The sequence below is a fragment of the Electrophorus electricus genome, chromosome 7, assembly GCF_041902795.1.
Source record: "Electrophorus electricus isolate QZ-2024a chromosome 7, ASM4190279v1, whole genome shotgun sequence".
Lineage (NCBI taxonomy): Eukaryota > Metazoa > Chordata > Actinopteri > Gymnotiformes > Gymnotidae > Electrophorus > Electrophorus electricus.
Genome location: NC_137503.1, coordinates 11,249,920 through 11,266,741, shown reverse-complemented (window position 1 = coordinate 11,266,741; position 16,822 = coordinate 11,249,920). Strand labels below are relative to the sequence as shown.

General features: G+C 40.7%; 1 protein-coding gene across 3 annotated transcripts; it reads left to right on the top strand.

The window, feature by feature from the left end:
* The first annotated feature begins 715 nt into the window (after window positions 1–715).
* cttnbp2nla (CTTNBP2 N-terminal like a) lies at window positions 716–16,446 on the top strand. Of its 3 annotated transcripts, XM_081717483.1 has the most exons (6): window positions 1,036–1,065; window positions 5,946–6,053; window positions 6,180–6,254; window positions 13,296–13,568; window positions 13,860–13,967; window positions 14,223–16,446. In XM_081717483.1, the coding sequence occupies exons 3-6, from the start codon at window positions 6,234–6,236 to the stop codon at window positions 15,417–15,419; spliced, it is 1,599 nt and encodes a 532-aa protein (XP_081573609.1). In that variant the 5' UTR covers window positions 1,036–1,065; window positions 5,946–6,053; window positions 6,180–6,233; the 3' UTR covers window positions 15,420–16,446. The 3 variants fall into 3 exon arrangements, with proteins under 3 accessions (XP_081573611.1, XP_026874987.2, XP_081573609.1); XM_027019186.3 differs by lacking the exon at window positions 6,180–6,254 and having other exon boundaries at window positions 719–1,065; XM_081717485.1 differs by lacking the exons at window positions 6,180–6,254; window positions 13,296–13,568 and having other exon boundaries at window positions 716–1,065.
* Window positions 16,447–16,822: the final 376 nt, after the last annotated feature.

Genomic DNA, 16,822 nt, shown 5'->3' with positions numbered 1-16,822 from the left:
CTGGATGTATGTGGGTATCTATACATGTAGGTTATATGTGAATCTACACATCTGGATTATGTGGGTATCTACACATCTATATTATGTAGGTAATGTGGGTATCTACACATCTGAACTTATGTAAGCTTTACAACACTTGTCATCACCAGAATTTTCCCAGGCAGAAGTGGTAGTGAAACATAAAAAACCTAGAGCAACCCCCCACCCTACACCCCCTCCAGAAAAACAAAAAAACAAAAACCACAGCAGAAAAGGGTAGCTGACAAATGACACTGCAACCAAGAAACTACAGTCTTTAACTCTTGACCTATAGCATGCACCTATAAGGAATCTAATAAAGCGACCAGTAAGTGTAGCTACACTATAATTGCCTTTTGTCCCATCAGTCACTCCAGTCAAATTCTATATAGCATATACCAGAAATCATCTATTGTTTATAGCATTAATGACCACTTGATGGCGCACAAGTTATTCAATGCTTAGAACACGCTAAAATCATTTTATTTACTTTCTTTCATAGGGATTACATTATATATATATGTGTGTGTGTGTGTGTGTGTGTGTGTGTGTGTTTGTGTGTGTGTGTGTGTGTGTGTGTGTGTGTGTGTGTACAAAACAATAGTCTATATGTGCCAAGTTAAAATTAAAGAGTCGTCGATTTAATAGAATCTTAAGAACACAAAACAGCCTTTTTTGGCATGTACAGGACAAAACGTCTTGACAATACATTCATTATTTTATTTATTTTTTAAATAGGTAGCCTATCTTCTCCCATCCACACGATCACAGACATCTATTTTTATTAAGAAATATTAAGTGGCTTGCTGCACAAAGAAAGACAAAACAGTGAACTTCTCGCTTAGTCTCTGCCTCCTGCTACCCAGATAGCATTCCTATAGGTCCACGGTTTGAAATAGTTTTTGCCCATAGGCTAGCTTAGATGTCAATAATTGTTAACTCATTCGCATTCCCTCTACTTCTCGAAATGCAGTATGTAGCCCCCTCTAAATCAAAATTTGATGACCGGTGTAGGAACTGAACAAAACTGGAATGGCACCGACAACAGTAAGAATTCCTCCCTCCTCTGTTAGTCTACTTAAAATGCATAGCTTGCCAGGAACTATTTTATACGCATGTGATGCAGCCTGAGCAAGTAAGTTACAAAAGTCTGCAGAGTTTTACCCAGCTAATACAACATAGGCTAGTGTGCAGCCCTTTAGCAGGGCTTTTCTAACTGTCAGGAAATCAATAGAATACAATTTGCTAGCTACTGTACCATCTTGGTTAAGATTTAGACAATATTGTCCTGCATTTCGCGAGATTTAAATACCCTGAGCATCGCAAATGATGTATCTAGCTTTGTCTAAAAGCAAAGTGCCAGTTCACTCTTGGTATAGTGCTGGAACCTTTGTTACTCTGGGTAGTAGTCCAGGCTATACCGAATTCAGCTCATGATATGACTCCATGGTTACTGTTTCAAATATACGCTCAAAGATGTAATAGGCTTTTTACTTTTTATGATATGACAGTTTTATAATATTACTGGCCTTGATATAGCTTTGATATTACTGTGCATTTTTTTTGGAAGAGTTCTTGCCTTATTGCTGTAAAATAAACCCACTTTTCCGAGTTATTTTTCCCAAAGCAAGCCTCTCCTGGACTATGGAATGATAACGTTAAGATCGTGGAACTGCTGTTACTTCAGTAGGGAAAGGATTATTACTAAATAATTAAATAAGAATTAATGAAATCATTATTAAAGTTCTTAGTATGTAGACATATCAACAGCCGGTTCACATCGTACGGAGAAGCCTGCTCCCAACCCAGGACTACATTAGGCTACTCGCTGACATATTTTGGCGATCTTGGGTTCAAGGATGGCGGTGTGTTGCGGAGCCTGAAGGAATGTCGATTCACCGATTAAGCGGTTGGACATGTTTTAACGCTATAGCACTCCTGAATAGAGTACGGCGAAAGAGGAAATGCCATATTACTCAACCATATAAGGAGCGTTACAAGATGGTCTTTAAACCAACATAAATGAAAATCACCTAAGCCTCAGGCGAATTGTAGGGGTGGACACCGAACTGTGGGAATATTTGGATTTCAACATCTCCTTGATCTAGTTTACCGAAAATGATGTAGGCCTACACTTAACAACACTCAACGAGGAAATGTTTGGAAATAGAGTATTTAGAACCTGACACAGGAGCAACGTTTGACCTCAGGTTTTGGAACTAAACAGGAGCTACAGACAACACTCCTCTAAGGGGAGATCTAATTTTCGGTTATAATGGATCAGTGACCTGTGTGCTGTAGTGTTATCATCATTATCCTTAAAAATACTTTGCAATAGCCTATAATATAACAATTCACATCTACCTGTTAATAAAAGCCATACTTAAAATGAAAATATATTTTTATTTATATAACAAAATAGCAATGTACCTTTTAATTTTGAACAAACTTCCAGGTAACTTATTCAGAGGAGAATTAATTTTATATTTGACATTTTTACAATTGGCTTGGTTTATTTACTATATGTATTATTCATACAAGCCTACTCATACTGCAAATCTTCCCTTTTGCCCTGTAAGTGATCTACAGAGAGGCATGAAGTGTCTATAAAGATGCCTATCTAGATGTCTGGAGAAGAAAAAATATTTGCTGTTGTGGGGGAGGGGAGTGTTTTTAATGACTTCCTTTTGTGTGGTCAAAAAACACGATGCCAGCCACTTAAATCACTAAAGTCACAGTTCTGCTGGTTAGCAAATAACCACAAAATAACCACAAAAAATAGAAACTAGAGTATGTAGCTTGTATGAAAAATGTTGACAAGTTGGTGCAAGCTCATTAAATAATACAGCATAACAGTAATGCTTGCTGTAACTGTTAATGCAAAGAATGTTACAACAGATAAAATAGGGCTAAACAGTATAGGCCTATTATTTTTTAATAGTTATGGCAGTATTGGACTGGAGAACAAATTTTTACAGAAGGCAATATGCAATATACAAATGAGTCCTCTGATATATAAGCATTTTTAATTGTGTATTATCAGCATCCCATCCCATTTCATACATTCTAGGTGAGTGATTTACGCATATTTTGATGAATCATTTACATGTTCCAACAAACAAAATAATGCATACCAATAAGTATTCAGCAATATGTTTTAATATATTGCAGGTTATATCAAAATTACATATATTTATAGCAATAATATTTTTCACCCCTTGTAATGAGATTAGCAGTTTGGGAGGAAGGGGAAATGTTCAGTATGATGAGGTGGGAGGGGCTATAGTTGTCTGATGAAGAGGGAGGGGCTATAGTTGTCTGATGGGGAGGGAGGAGCTGTACTTTTGTGCTTCCTGAATTCCTGTTCTAGTACTGTATCCCTGTAGTTTCAGACTGTATTATGTAACATGGTCCCCATGACTTCATGATGTGGAAACTTTGCCTGACTATACAAATCCAAACATAATCTTGCAGATAAACAAAAAAGCAGTGTACTGGCAGACCATAGAAATATCAGGTATAAAGTTCTTTGAGCACAAGCTCAGTGGTGAGTGGTGAGTGGTGTGATTAGAGAAATTCAGTTAATTTTTCTTTTCATCTGCATACATGCTCACTGAGACTCTGAAGTATGTGACCTCCCATATGTAATTAAACCTGCAGTCACTTCTACAGTCTGTTTAGAGCCTACTGAAGCCCACTCCTTTTTAGCCTTTGACAGGCAGAATCACTGAGACAACACATGAAACCTTGCATCTTTGATGGTCTGGAAAGTGGCTTTGAAAGTGGAGGATAAAATGGAAAATACTTGCCCCCCGTCACTGATGGTTTGCCTTTCTCATGGACCTATTGACTGAGAAGGAGATGCACTGTCCAGATGTTTTAGAGGGTGTGTGTGTATTTATATATTTATAACTAATAGCTACAAGACCTTCACAAAGGTCACACCAGATCTCAGATATACTTTGCTTTTAAACAAAAACACTCTCTCTGAAGAAATCCCACCAAAATAGAAAAAAACAGGCCATGGCATTCCTGAGTTTTGCTGACTTTCTAACAGAGGAATTCTCACTAACAGCTGAGCTGAAAAACTGCAGTGTTCTTACATAAAATAAGGGGGGATTCCTAGTTACACAATAAGCATCAGATTTCCCTCATCTCTTTTTGTGTGACACTTTTGCGTTTCTGAAGTCTTGGTGCCAAGCTGGCCTATAACACACAGTTCCTTTACTAGCCAAACATTGGAATATATGCACAAAGAATGTTTTTCAAACAAAACTACTTATGGTCACTCCTCTGCCTGACCTAATTGTTCCCATGTGCCTTCCCTAATTTTAGCCCTGCCTAGAGATACTTCTGGTAAGAATTGGCCTTACATGTTTGAATGGTCTTAAGTCAGGAGCATATTTTGAAACTCTGAAACTTCAGAAGTCTTGTACATTTAAGAGTAATTGTGTTGATGTGATGGCTGGCATTGCTTCAACACTTTAACTGAAGTTTTGCTAACCCATTAAGAATGCTTTGAAAAGCATTTAAGTATCCAACACATCTGAATGCAGTCACTTGCATGTTTGGCATAATAATAAGAAGAATAATTGCAATTATTTTGATTAATAGTAGTAATAAAATTATTGTGATACAATTATAGTTGCACAATTAATAATTGAAGATAAATACTTTATCTTGCACAGTTATACTGTGAACTGTGATTGTGATTTGTGAGACCTGACATTATTGTATCCTTACATAATTCATAAACCTCAAAGCATTCTCATCAGAAACTTATGAGCTCTATGAACTGGGGAAAAAAAAAAAAAAAAAGTTTTCTGTTAATATATGATTCATTGTACAGATGTAAAATTGGCATTGACTGTAGTGAATGATAAGATACTTTATATGGCATATTCATGAACTGTGAAATCTACTAACCCACCAACACTTCACTCACTGTTTAAATTAACAGTCACTGTTTTCATTTGACAGTTTATTCAATAATGTAGCAAGCAATGAGAATATAACAAAATGCGCAGGCTAACGTTTGCTAATTGTGTGTAATTTAACTACACTACAAATGAATTTTTTTAAAGACTATATGATCTGATACACTGACATTTTTGAAACTGCCGATCACTGACTTTCCCACGTTTAGCTAGACCTGGTTAACCAGCCGAATATAAACTGGCTAACTAGCTAACTAACGTTAGTTAATAGCTTTAATGTAAACGTGATCAATATGTAAGAAATGCACAGGTGATACCACTCTAAATATGTTCTTAAAATATGAACTGTGCTGTCCTCTAATTAAACCGGAGAACTTGATTAGCAACTGTTTAAACACGCAAGAATTCTGCTGTTGACTTAGACCCCTAACATCCCTTCACCGCTTAATGAATTGTTCTTGATGTTTAAACTGTATTAAAGTATTTGTTAAACTTCAAAGAAAAACTTTTACAAAATGTACAAAAATGTACATTTACAAAGCTTGAAAGCATTAGTGTTTCAGTGTCCAAAATGAAGTTTTAAACAATGTTGATGGTCGGGAAATTTGCTGAATGTAATTTGCCGCTTAATGATTCAGTGAACAGTCTGATAAGTCCAGAGAGCTTCTCAATCTCATAACCCCAGACTGTACCCTGTGGCTGTTTTAAAATACAACCTTTATTGTCATGATTCTAGGTCCCTAGATATTTCCAATGTACATGCAGTTTCTTAGGTACACAAGTTTTAAACATATTAACTCTTGTAAGATGGAAAACAAGTAAACAGATCAAATCTGCAGATTTAACTATATTTCACCAGCTCAAAGGGCTGTGAGAAGTCAGATACCAGCCCACTATTCCTACCTCCCCTGGTGTCACAGTACCACTCTTGCGCTCTCAAAGTTAACATATATGGCTTATTAGCCCTTGTTTTGTGTGCCATGTTCCCAGGAGTCCAGGCTGAATGTGGACACCCTTAGTAAGCAGGATTTGCTGATGCTCTTCAGTGTGCTGGAAGGAGAGCTGGAGGCTCGAGATCTTGTCATCCAGGCCCTCAGGGTGAGTTCTGAGACCTTGTCATCCAGACCCATAGGGTGAGTTTTGAGACCTTGTCTTCTAGGCCCTCAGGGTAAGTTCTGAGATCTCATCATTCAGGCCCTTAGGGTGAATTTCCACATCCTCCAGGTCCAGATGCTCCATGGCCTTTCATGACCCTGCACTGCTGTGGGCAAGCTGGGGATGGGGTGTCACATATTCATGGTGGGTAATTTCCATTTTCAGACCACAGTCAGGAGTATCTAAAACAGCACCACGGCCACCTCATGATTTGCTAAGTCCTTAGAGAACACTTGTCATATGCTTCAGAGGGTGGATCGCTGGTATTTGAAGCCTGTTGCTGCAGAAAGTGGTCTTCTGAGTGCAGTGACACCTGACCAGAGCTTCAACACTGATGATAAATATAAGATAATGTAAGATAATTCTTATCCTAATATAGTGTACATTACAGTATAAAGGTATATGAGCACAGATTTTCCCGAATGTGAATAAGTAGACAGAGGTTTAATATGCAATAGGATAAAACATACTTAAAACATCAGAACAATTTAGATACATATACTATAGAAAATGACTCTTATTGATTAAGCTCTTATGGGATGAACTTAAGCACTTAGTGAGAAAAGCCAATCAGATGAGGTAAAGGGGTGGGATATTTAGGCAGCAAATAAACAGTTGGTTTATGTGTTGGAAGTAGGTAAAATGGGCAAGCAAAAAAGATCTGAGCCACTTTGACAAGGGCCAAATTTGACAAGGGTCACCTGCTTAAACCCATACCACCTACCTAAACATTGTTGCAGACCAAGTACACTGTGTCATGGCAATAGTGTGCCCTAACAGTGAGCTCTTTTAGCAATGTACTGGGCCATGCCACACTGCAAAAACTGTTCAGGTTTAAGGAACTTTACAAAGAGCTCAAAGTATTGTCTTGGCCTCCAAATTCCCCAGATCTCAATCCGATCAAGTATATGAGATGTGCTGGAAAATCTAGTACAAGGAATGCAGGCCCCACCTCACAATTTACAGGACTTAAAGGCTCTGCTGCTGATGTCTTGGTGGCAGACACCACAGAGTGGTTTGTGCTTTGGTGGGTCAGAGCTGTTTTGGTGGCATGAGGGGGACCTACATGATATTAGCCAGGAGGTTTTTATGTTATGGCCAGTCAGCATATATATTAAGCAAAAACAAATGAAGAGTCAGTTATACCTTTTGTTTGTTTGTTAATAAACATACTAGTTAGCATTGCCTCCAGACTTTTGGTTTGTAGTTCCAACTGAACTGTCTGGACTGAAACCTAGCCTCAAATTTTGAAAAAGAAGTAGAGACTTTTAGTGTTTATAATACACTATAGTATTATAGTAGTTGATGAAGTTACATCACCATACGGTAAAGCGATTGGAGCTAGAATTTCACCTAGTTTGATTTTCAGACTGTATGAGCAGATTCTCAGTGACATTAAGTTGATAGTTACCGGACATATTTAGAGCACAATATGGCATGCAGGATGGCCTGAAGAGATACCGCAGTACCACTCAATGAAATCCAGATGTGTATCTGGCACATCTGTTAACTGCATGCTTTCGTATGTTAATGCTGACATCCTGGTTGGGTTTTAAACCTCAGCTCTGCAGCACAACTATGTATTTATTCATAGCACAATCCAGCTGTAGCATATTTGGTCTGCTTAAAACTTTGTTCAAATCTTCAGTAAACATAGACCTGGCACTGCAATTCTCTCATCACATCTGCATTACTGGCTCATGGCTTGTCACGTGGATGGCCATGTGGCTTGCCACAACATCTGTAACCTCGAGTACTGCAGAAGAAAAGTTGTTGTGTTTTAATTCTTCACTCTTCATCTGGAAGGGACTTACCCATGCATTCTGCCTTCATCTCATCTTTTCATTCATTTCATAAGATTTTTTTAAAGCTGTGTCTGTTGGATGAAATGATGATAGTACCTCTTTTGATAGAACACTCTGGCAAGAACAAACTAACTTATTAACTTAATTGTCTCACATCAGCAAGAATGTTAAAGACTAATGAATATAATGTAAAACATAAAGGCTAAATGGCACAATCGTTAGATACTGTATTCTACAGTTAAATATTGTATCCTAATGCTAATTGCCCATAGCATTTTTGAAATGCTGATCTGCTTACCGCATTCTAGATCTAATGGCTCTCCTTTTTTTATTACTGTAAAACACTCATTAGTCATTAATTAGACTTTAGCTTATTTTCCCATGTGTCATCCCCCCGCTCCAAGAAGTATAGTACATTCCAGCTAAGCTGTTGGCCCAAAGCTGCACTCCTTACGGAAACCAGCTTCCAAAGCCCAGTTCAGTTCCAGCAGCCAGAATCAGATGTGCACTCAGTAGCCAGGCACAAAACACTTGAGTTCCACGCTGATGTGGACTCACACAGGGGCAGGGGCAGGGGTGTTAGTTTGTTCAGTTGCGAGGGGCAGACTTTAGGGACAACTTGGCGAGAGACTAATGACTTCGGCAAATGAACTTTGAGTCCGTACTGAAGCTTTTCCGCTGACAGCTATTTCCTCCAACGGAGGCCACCAGAATGGGGAGTTTTGTTCTCTTAAAAGCTTCATGTAAACATGCCTGGCTAGGTAGCTGCCAGTTCATGTCGGCATGTCTCTACTTGTGTTCAGACACGTCATCAGATGGCACTCCAGATGAACTTCTGAATTTTCCTCCCTGGCTTGGTGTTCTTTCTTGGGCATTTGCAAAAGCTTAGGAGTGCTGAGAATATGGGGAGCAATAAATGGCATTTGTGTTTGAGAAGATTTGTTAGTATTTGTGTGTGTGTGGACTGCATGGTGACAAGAACCTAAGATGGAAGGATAAAAGAAATGAATTCCTCAGAAGGCTCTCCCTCAGCTGTGGGTGCAGACTGCTGTGAGCAGTATATTTATGTACATGCATGCCTGCCTGTCAGCTCCTTGGCCTTGTGAGGCCTGTTAATCAAATAACCAGTCAGAAAGGCTACTTTTTTATATCTTCAGACAAGTTGACTAATGGAGTCCGTGGTAACTTGGCTGCGATGTCCTCACTGGTTTTCTGTTGCCTTTGAGGGGACATGTTCCAGCATGCTGGCATGACATTGCCATACATTGGTTGGGAAAACTGAAGTCCATTCTGTCATCTCCCTCACACAAGTACAAAGAAGCTTACTTACAACTGAAAAACAGCATATGAAGCCACCAGATCACAGAACAGACTTTTGCACTCGAGACTTTAGGTATCTCTTTCAGCGAAGAGGGATTGTGGGTTTATCATCACACTTTTGTCTGTGTGTTTCTTTGTTCACGGACATGTTTGATAATACTCCAGTAACTACTAATTACACACACATTATTCTTCTGCAAATCAGTACCTTAAAACTACAGGAAACACAGATCTCAAAAAGTCTGGGCCTGTGTGTGACTGTGGAAGTAATCCTTATGTCTTGTCTGGAAGTGAAAAAAGGAAGTGGAAGTAACAGTCTTTTTCTGGTATTGTTGACCCTTATGTTTAGCTCTTATAGCAACCAGTGACCAAAGGAAAAACGAGAAGTACATTGTTTCTTCCATGACAGCAGTGCCACATCTCCTAACACCTCTGTTCCATAAGGAGAAATGGCAAGATTTGTACTGCATTTTACTTCACAACATTTAACTAAATGTTGAGTAGCTGTATTACTCAGTTCCTGTCAGAGTTTAAAGTGTTGAATTTACAAAGCTATCAGAGATTGCTAGGCAACATGTATAACACTCCCATCTGGTTGGAGCCCGGAATACTTCACTCGTGTCAGTGCTTAGTATGTCTATCTCTCCATTTTTGTCTTATTTATAAATACAGCCCCGAACACTGATGCCTTCAACAGATGAGACAGGTCTTATGGCCCTTCCTTTATAGCTGATGGTTAATACAGACTGTGTTGATCATGGTCTTTATTGGGGTAACCTTGTCGTTGTCACGCTCTCTTGGCAAAAGGCTACAATGTGACCATATCATAGTTTCTTTATGATAAATGACAAATAAAAAGATCCTGTGTGCCATCGTCTGTCATGGTTCGAGTCACACCCTGTGTGGTCCGTGCTGGCATCCCCGAGGCAGCCTCATCCAGTGAGGCTATCTGAGTAATTCACCATTTACTAGTGTTTGCTTAAAACCAGCTCACCATTTCAAAGTCACGTACTGACTGATTCCCTTTAAAGGCACCATTTATTACCATGGCCCAACTGATATAACATCTGATATAACAATAAAATCAACTATTAAGGTTCCACAGATTTATCTGCACTAATGAAAATGTCTCTGCATAAAATATTAAAATATTTCTGTAAATTATATATGTATTGCTTCTATTGAGAACCACAGTAATTGTATTTGACACCTGACAACTTAATCATATGAGTCAGTAGAGCACTGTTGAACAAAAACTGTTGTAGTCAGTTTAATAGGCCAATATTATCAGTTATCTAGTTCTTAGCCCTTTAAAATTAGTCACAAAATTTTGAGATCAGTCCTTAATTAACACAAAAACATTTTGTTTTTGGATGTGTCATGGAAAAACACAGCAACCAGTTATGAATCATTTAGAAGGTTAATCTCCGCCAGACAAGTTACTGAATGCTAACTTGATTTGATTTGGTGAAAGCCTCTGCTCCTGATTTTGTATCAGAGTCTTGAACCATTGTTGAGCTTGTCGAGCACAGTATCACAAAGGAATGACTGATAAGAGACGTCAGTCAGCAGGGCATGTCCAGAGACGCTGAGCCACACAAACATATGATAGCTCCCTTTCAAACAGGGGAAGAATGGTTTCAACAGGAAGTGCAACATTTTATTCATCTTAGGTCTGTATTCTATTACCTAGGCTAAAAATTATGTTGACTTTAAACTTGGAAACTGAATTTTATTTGTTTAATTTGTATCTGACTTTCCAACAAAAGCAAAAAAAGATTTTCATAGGATGCAAGGCAGGTGTGATGTGGTGTACAACTGCAGAACTTCAGCAAGGTCTTTCAGATGCCATGGTGTTTTCTTTGTGAAAGGATGTGAGATGAAGATGTGCGTTTTCATTCAGACAAGGCACAGCAAACTCTGATTTGTTGCTATAGCTTAAAGGCCTAATGCACGGACCTGCAGTGGAGTTAGTTTTCCTTCTGTATAAAGTTAGAGAGCTTTCACTAAAGAATGCACAGGGAGAGCTTTTACAGTATACATAATTATAGCCAAGCAAATAGTTGTACTGTCTCTCTACCATCTCTGGTTGAACATAAACAAACTTTTAGACATTTTATTATGCCTGTACTTGTGTAAGGGACATATGGTCTTTTCTGTCTTCAACAATACCATATTCTCCTCAGAAATAGTTTTCCTTATTTTCTTATCACCCCTTGAATTCTTTTGTATAGATGTTTTCAGGCCAGGGGGGACTTTATATAATGAGCAGTCTTTGCTCATTTACATTGAAGAGTACCATAGCTCAGTTAAGGCTGGTCAAATCACAATGTCATGCCACATTCTTTCTCAGGACGTTGTCTGAAGCATATCTCATCTGTGTGTGTGAGCAGACCCATGTTACTGAGCAATGTCTAAAGCCTCTCTGCCAGTGGTCTAAAGCACCCTCATCTCATTGAGCTTCAGTCTCGTCCACCTCACTTGAGTGAAAAAATAATTACCTTGGACTTGAAATTGCCTTGGAATTTTCAGACACTCTGCAAAGTCAGGGCACTGTGAGGTGGATAACTGTTATCACTGCATGCTGTTAATCTAAGTGGAAAGCGGAATTTCCCATCTGCTGTTTGTGACTGGCTCACATTGAAATGAAGGACCCACCCCCTCGCACAACTGTCAGAACCACTTACCTGACATCTTTAGCTTTATGATTTTCTGCTGTTTTGAAAAGGAATTTCTTTATCTGCAGGTCTCTCAACCATTTGGTAAGGTCAGGTCAGTTACTGTGCTGAACACGTGAACACATATGAAACAGCTCTCACAGGAATGTCTCTTTACATTTTACATTTACATTTTTATACTTACCATCTCAGCTCTCCTCTGTGATGATCAGCATCATGGGGCCTGCTGTCTCCCTCACTCTTCATTCCCCTTCCTCTCTTCCATACTAGGGACAATCTCTGTATGTGTCAGTACTGCAGGCCCTGCTTTATCTGCTCTAGAGATAGGGCCAGGAGGGTTGACTAGCCAATCAATTAAGGAAGGGAGGCTCATCACCATTCTTAAGTCTTCATGTGCCTTTCAGGTATAGATCAGAAAGCTGGAAAAATAAATGCAATATGATTTCTACAATGGGCAAAATTCCACAAAACATTTAGTATTCATGTAAAGTTGTTTTTTGTTTTTTTCATGATGAGAGGCATTTATCGCTTTCTTTGAGTTTCCCAGATCTGGCCACAGAGTTAGCTCTGGCCAGCACAGCAATAGAGACTGATTTTCTATAGCTGGTCTGAGACAGGGTCAGAAGGTGAGCCCACCAACACGGGCATGCTTCTTAGGTGGACTTTTGTGTTATGGCCTGAATCCTGTCTGCATGATGTGCAGAGCTTAAAGCAAAGCCGAGGCATCCTCTTTCCTGAGCATGTCTTCTTAGGCCTCCCTTTATGGCCTGTTGACTCCTTGGTCATCTGGGTAGCTGTGCCATTGTGGTCAGCTGGCTTGAGCTGCTTCGTCACAGCAGAGGGCCAGCTTCAGTGATGCTGTTGGGGCCCCTTATTCTACAGAGGGCGCAGTGCAGCCTCCCTGTGGAGCTTCTGCTTGTGCCTGGTCTAAGCAAAATGAACATAGAAGACTGCGGACATACACATACACACACCCACACACTCTGTGTTTCAGAGGATGGTTTATGTTCCTCTTGGCAGGGTCATGGGCTCTGCATCATCACGTTTCCTGTTTAAAAAGAGAAGCGTGTGTGAGGGGAAGAAAGAGAGGCTCAGAGTGTGAGAGAGATAAGACTATTAAAATGCTATCTATATCCTCGAACAAGGTTGTAGCTACAGTTTGGTACAAGATCTGTAAGTGTTCTGTAAAAATATGTCTCTCGATGCTAGATAAAATCTTAAGAATTTCCCTAACATTAATAATCCCAGAAATGCTAAATCCCTTGTATTGAGAAGTTGAGCGTCATATTCTCTGACGGTAGACGCTACCAAACACTGCCATATGTGCTGCACTTTGTGCTGTTCTTTTCCGTCCTCATCCTCATCCTCTGATGGCCCCCCAGGCCCAGCGGAGGGACGCGTATGTATGGGAGCGTTACGGAAGGTACGACCTCAGCGATCCATTCCTCGCCCTACAGAGGGATGGCGAGGTGCTCCAAGGCTCCGGTCAGGCAAGGGGAGCTGGGGCAAGTGCACCCCAGAAATGGGAGAGTGCACGTGGGGCTGCTGGGCGCTCTGATCCCTTGGCCATGCTCAGGCTGGTGGTGGGACACTGCAGGAGGATGCAGGAGAAGATGTTGAAGCAGCTAGCGGCCGCCGAGAGCAGGCACAGAAGGGTAAGGGTGGGGATATATGGATGGATGGATGGATGGATGGAAATAATTTCCAATATACATAAGGTTTTTTTAAAAGCTATTTATATTGACTCAGGGATGTCAAGTTTTCCTGATGTCTTTGCATCTCTATTTTATCAATGTGATGGACACAGTAACACTTTTCACCTTTCCCCACTGAAGTCTGAATTGGGAAGGGCTGACAGGCAAGAAGAGAATTCACTTTCAAGGAGAGGTTTTTGTATTAATGGGCTGACACTGATTTCTATTGTTTTATCTCTCTGCTGGTGACAGGTTATTGCAGATTTAGAGGAAGAGAAGAGAAGGCATGCTGAGGATACAGCTGAGGGAGATGATGTCACTTGTATTTTAGAGAAGGAGCGAGAGCGCCTCCTACAGCAGGTACAGAGCTTTGCGGCAATAGAGCAATTGTCATTGTACAGGCTCGTTTACTGTCATGCTATACTGGAAGAAAGTCATTTACACATTTAGTTTGTTTTATTGAGAATCTTATTCCAACTGAAATTAATTCAATCAAATCAACATTGTTTTCTATAGAAAGTTATTTATAAGATAAACATACAAATGACACTAAATGAAACATTTCAGATCAGCAGTTAGACAAGATGGCTAAGGACTGCCTTGCTTTGTGTCCAGCTGGAATTTGAGCGTACAAAAGTGTCGCGCATGGAGAAGGAGAACCGGCGCCTGCATGAGCAGCTGGAAGACGAGCGTGGGCAACAGAAGCAACTGCTGTTGGCTCTGGGGCGTGAGTGCAAGCGCTCAGCCTCGCGTGCCCACCAGGAGGCACAGCGCGCTGCTGAGCTCAGCCGGCGGCTGGAACGGGAGCGCGCTGCCACTCAGGCCCTGCAGGCTGAGCTGGTTGAAGAGAGGAGGTGTGGCATGCAGATGGAGGCGCAGAGGGAGGAGCTGCTTGCCGAGTTCGACACGGAGCGCGAGCAGCTGGCGCTGCGGTTCAGGAGGGAGGAGGCACGCAGCGGCCGCCTCCAGGAAGAACTAGAGAAGCTGAGGGAGGAGGTGCCAAGGCTTATGGGGGAGGAGGGAAGGGCAGAGTCAGGCAGGCTGGGGGGCGATGATGCTGTGGCGGGGTTTGGGGAGACACCAGGTCCAAGCCAGGTGAAGGTGAACGGCCACTGCACTACTGTAGTAGATGGAGGGAGTGGCGAGAAGCGGGAGGAAGAAATTGGGGAGGGAAACAAAGCTTCTCTTCCTGCCTTTAGTCCCGGCCACAGTGCACTGACCAATGGGAGCTCGCCATTGCTTGCTAATCAGATTACTGATAGCCTATCATGCTGCAGCCCAGGCTCCTCCTCCCCAAACCCACAGTCTGCCTACCAGGCTGGCATCCACCAACGTTTCCATGCGGCACGCCACAAGTTCCAGTCCACTGCAGAGCAAGACCCGCAGTCTGGCGTTCATCTTCCCTGCTCCCCACGTGACCTTTCCCTTTACACTATACCAGCCCCTCCACCAGAGGGGAGCACCTCCAAACAGGCAGCCCGCAACACTGTTACACAGGCCCTGAGTCGCTTCAGCTCCCATCAAGGCCCCAGCAAAGCAGCCACCTCCAACAGCTCAGGCTTCGGCACAGACTACCGCACCATGGCCCCACCCGGAGCCCTCTCTCCAGGAGTTCGCTCCCCAACTATCCCCAGAGCAGAGAGGGGCAACCCACCTCCTATCCCACCTAAGAAACCAGGTCTGGCTGAGACCCCGCCCTCCCCAGCCACCCTCCGAGCAGCCCCTTTGGCTCAGATGTCAGCCAACTGTGGCCATAAAACTACGTCTGATAACACCAAAGAGCCAGACCTGTTGATGTCCTCCAGTGGCTAGCTAACAGCTTGACAGTGCAAACTTCATGCCATGATAATATAATAACACATAAATATGTCCATTTGACACAGACTGCTGATCTTCTGTGTGTTGGTACTTTGGGACTCTTCCCAACATTAACAGACTGAAAACTTTAAGATATTGTTGAGCTTTTTTGTCAGCGTGAACATTCTTCACCTTACCATTTACTATGTTTTTTTGCATATGATTTTGAGTCAAAGGCTTGTATGTTTTATAAGGTCCTCTATGAGTAACCCGTTTATCAGTTCTTCTTAAAGCTCAGCTTAATAGCACAACTTTTTTATGAACAAAGTTGAATATTTATAACTGGATATTACCCCTGCCCAAATGTTTTTTAGTTTATACACTGTAATGTTTGTAACAGATTGCATGTGTGGACAGACATGCTTTTTCACAACATTTTTGCATAAGTGTATCTATGAAATATTAATTGCCAACTATTAACTCTCAAGTTCTCCTTCAGTTTTTCTTTCAGTGCTTTAAATATTAGATTACATGATGATGCATGACTTTACTATCATATTTGATTAGGTTAATCTCAGAGATTTATTCATATTAGTGTATTATTTTTGTGATACACTTTGCTGGTAGTGGTTTAATCTTTTCACTGGTCGCACAATATTCTTTAATATCAGTGCTTGTATTAATTGTATATGAGTTATAAAAAAAATTATATTTAGTACTCCTCTGCATATTAAATAGACCTACTCCGTCACGCCCTTGGGAAAGAATGGGGGATATGACTGGATTCTGTGCAGCAGAATGTGCTTTTCTGAGCATATCACAGATGTCATATTTAGGATAATTCCATGTCCCATTAAAAAAAAGATTTAGACAAAAAACAGTGGAATGATACATGTCAAACATGCATACTGGTAAGTAGCTGATTGGTTGTTAGTCTGTTATGCCAGAATCTTTTTTAACTACCATTTTATATTATCTCCTTCTCTTTTATAAATAGTTTATTTTTGTAACATTAAATAAAAAGGTAATAGTTTTACACAGACACTTTTGAATGTGGCACCTTTGTTTTGGTGGAGAATTGTGTTCCAACTTGTTTACAAACCTCAGAGAAACAAAATGTCATGCATATCATTTATCGTACAGCCATATCGCGACATATTTTTGGCATGTCACTCACCCGTATCATCAAATGTTGAATAAATGTGGAATCACCTCCTACATCAAGCCACTTGGGGGCGCCATTTGATTAGCTCATGGCAGTTGTAGCTCACTCCTTACTATCAGATGAGGTTTTCTTGTTGTATTTTCCATTGAACAGCTTCACAATGTTGAGTGATATAATTGATAATTATTGAAAGTAATCTGTGTTGTCCTTGAAAGCCTTTTTGGTGCCTTGAGCAAATGGATCACACTCCACG

Bases quoted from the DNA above. Each gene is read 5' to 3' on its own strand.
- cttnbp2nla (XM_027019186.3), top strand. The intron at 13,569-13,859 runs GTAAGGGTGGGG...TGCTGGTGACAG, and splicing joins CCGAGAGCAGGCACAGAAGG to GTTATTGCAGATTTAGAGGA. The intron at 13,968-14,222 runs GTACAGAGCTTT...CTTTGTGTCCAG, and splicing joins GAGAGCGCCTCCTACAGCAG to CTGGAATTTGAGCGTACAAA.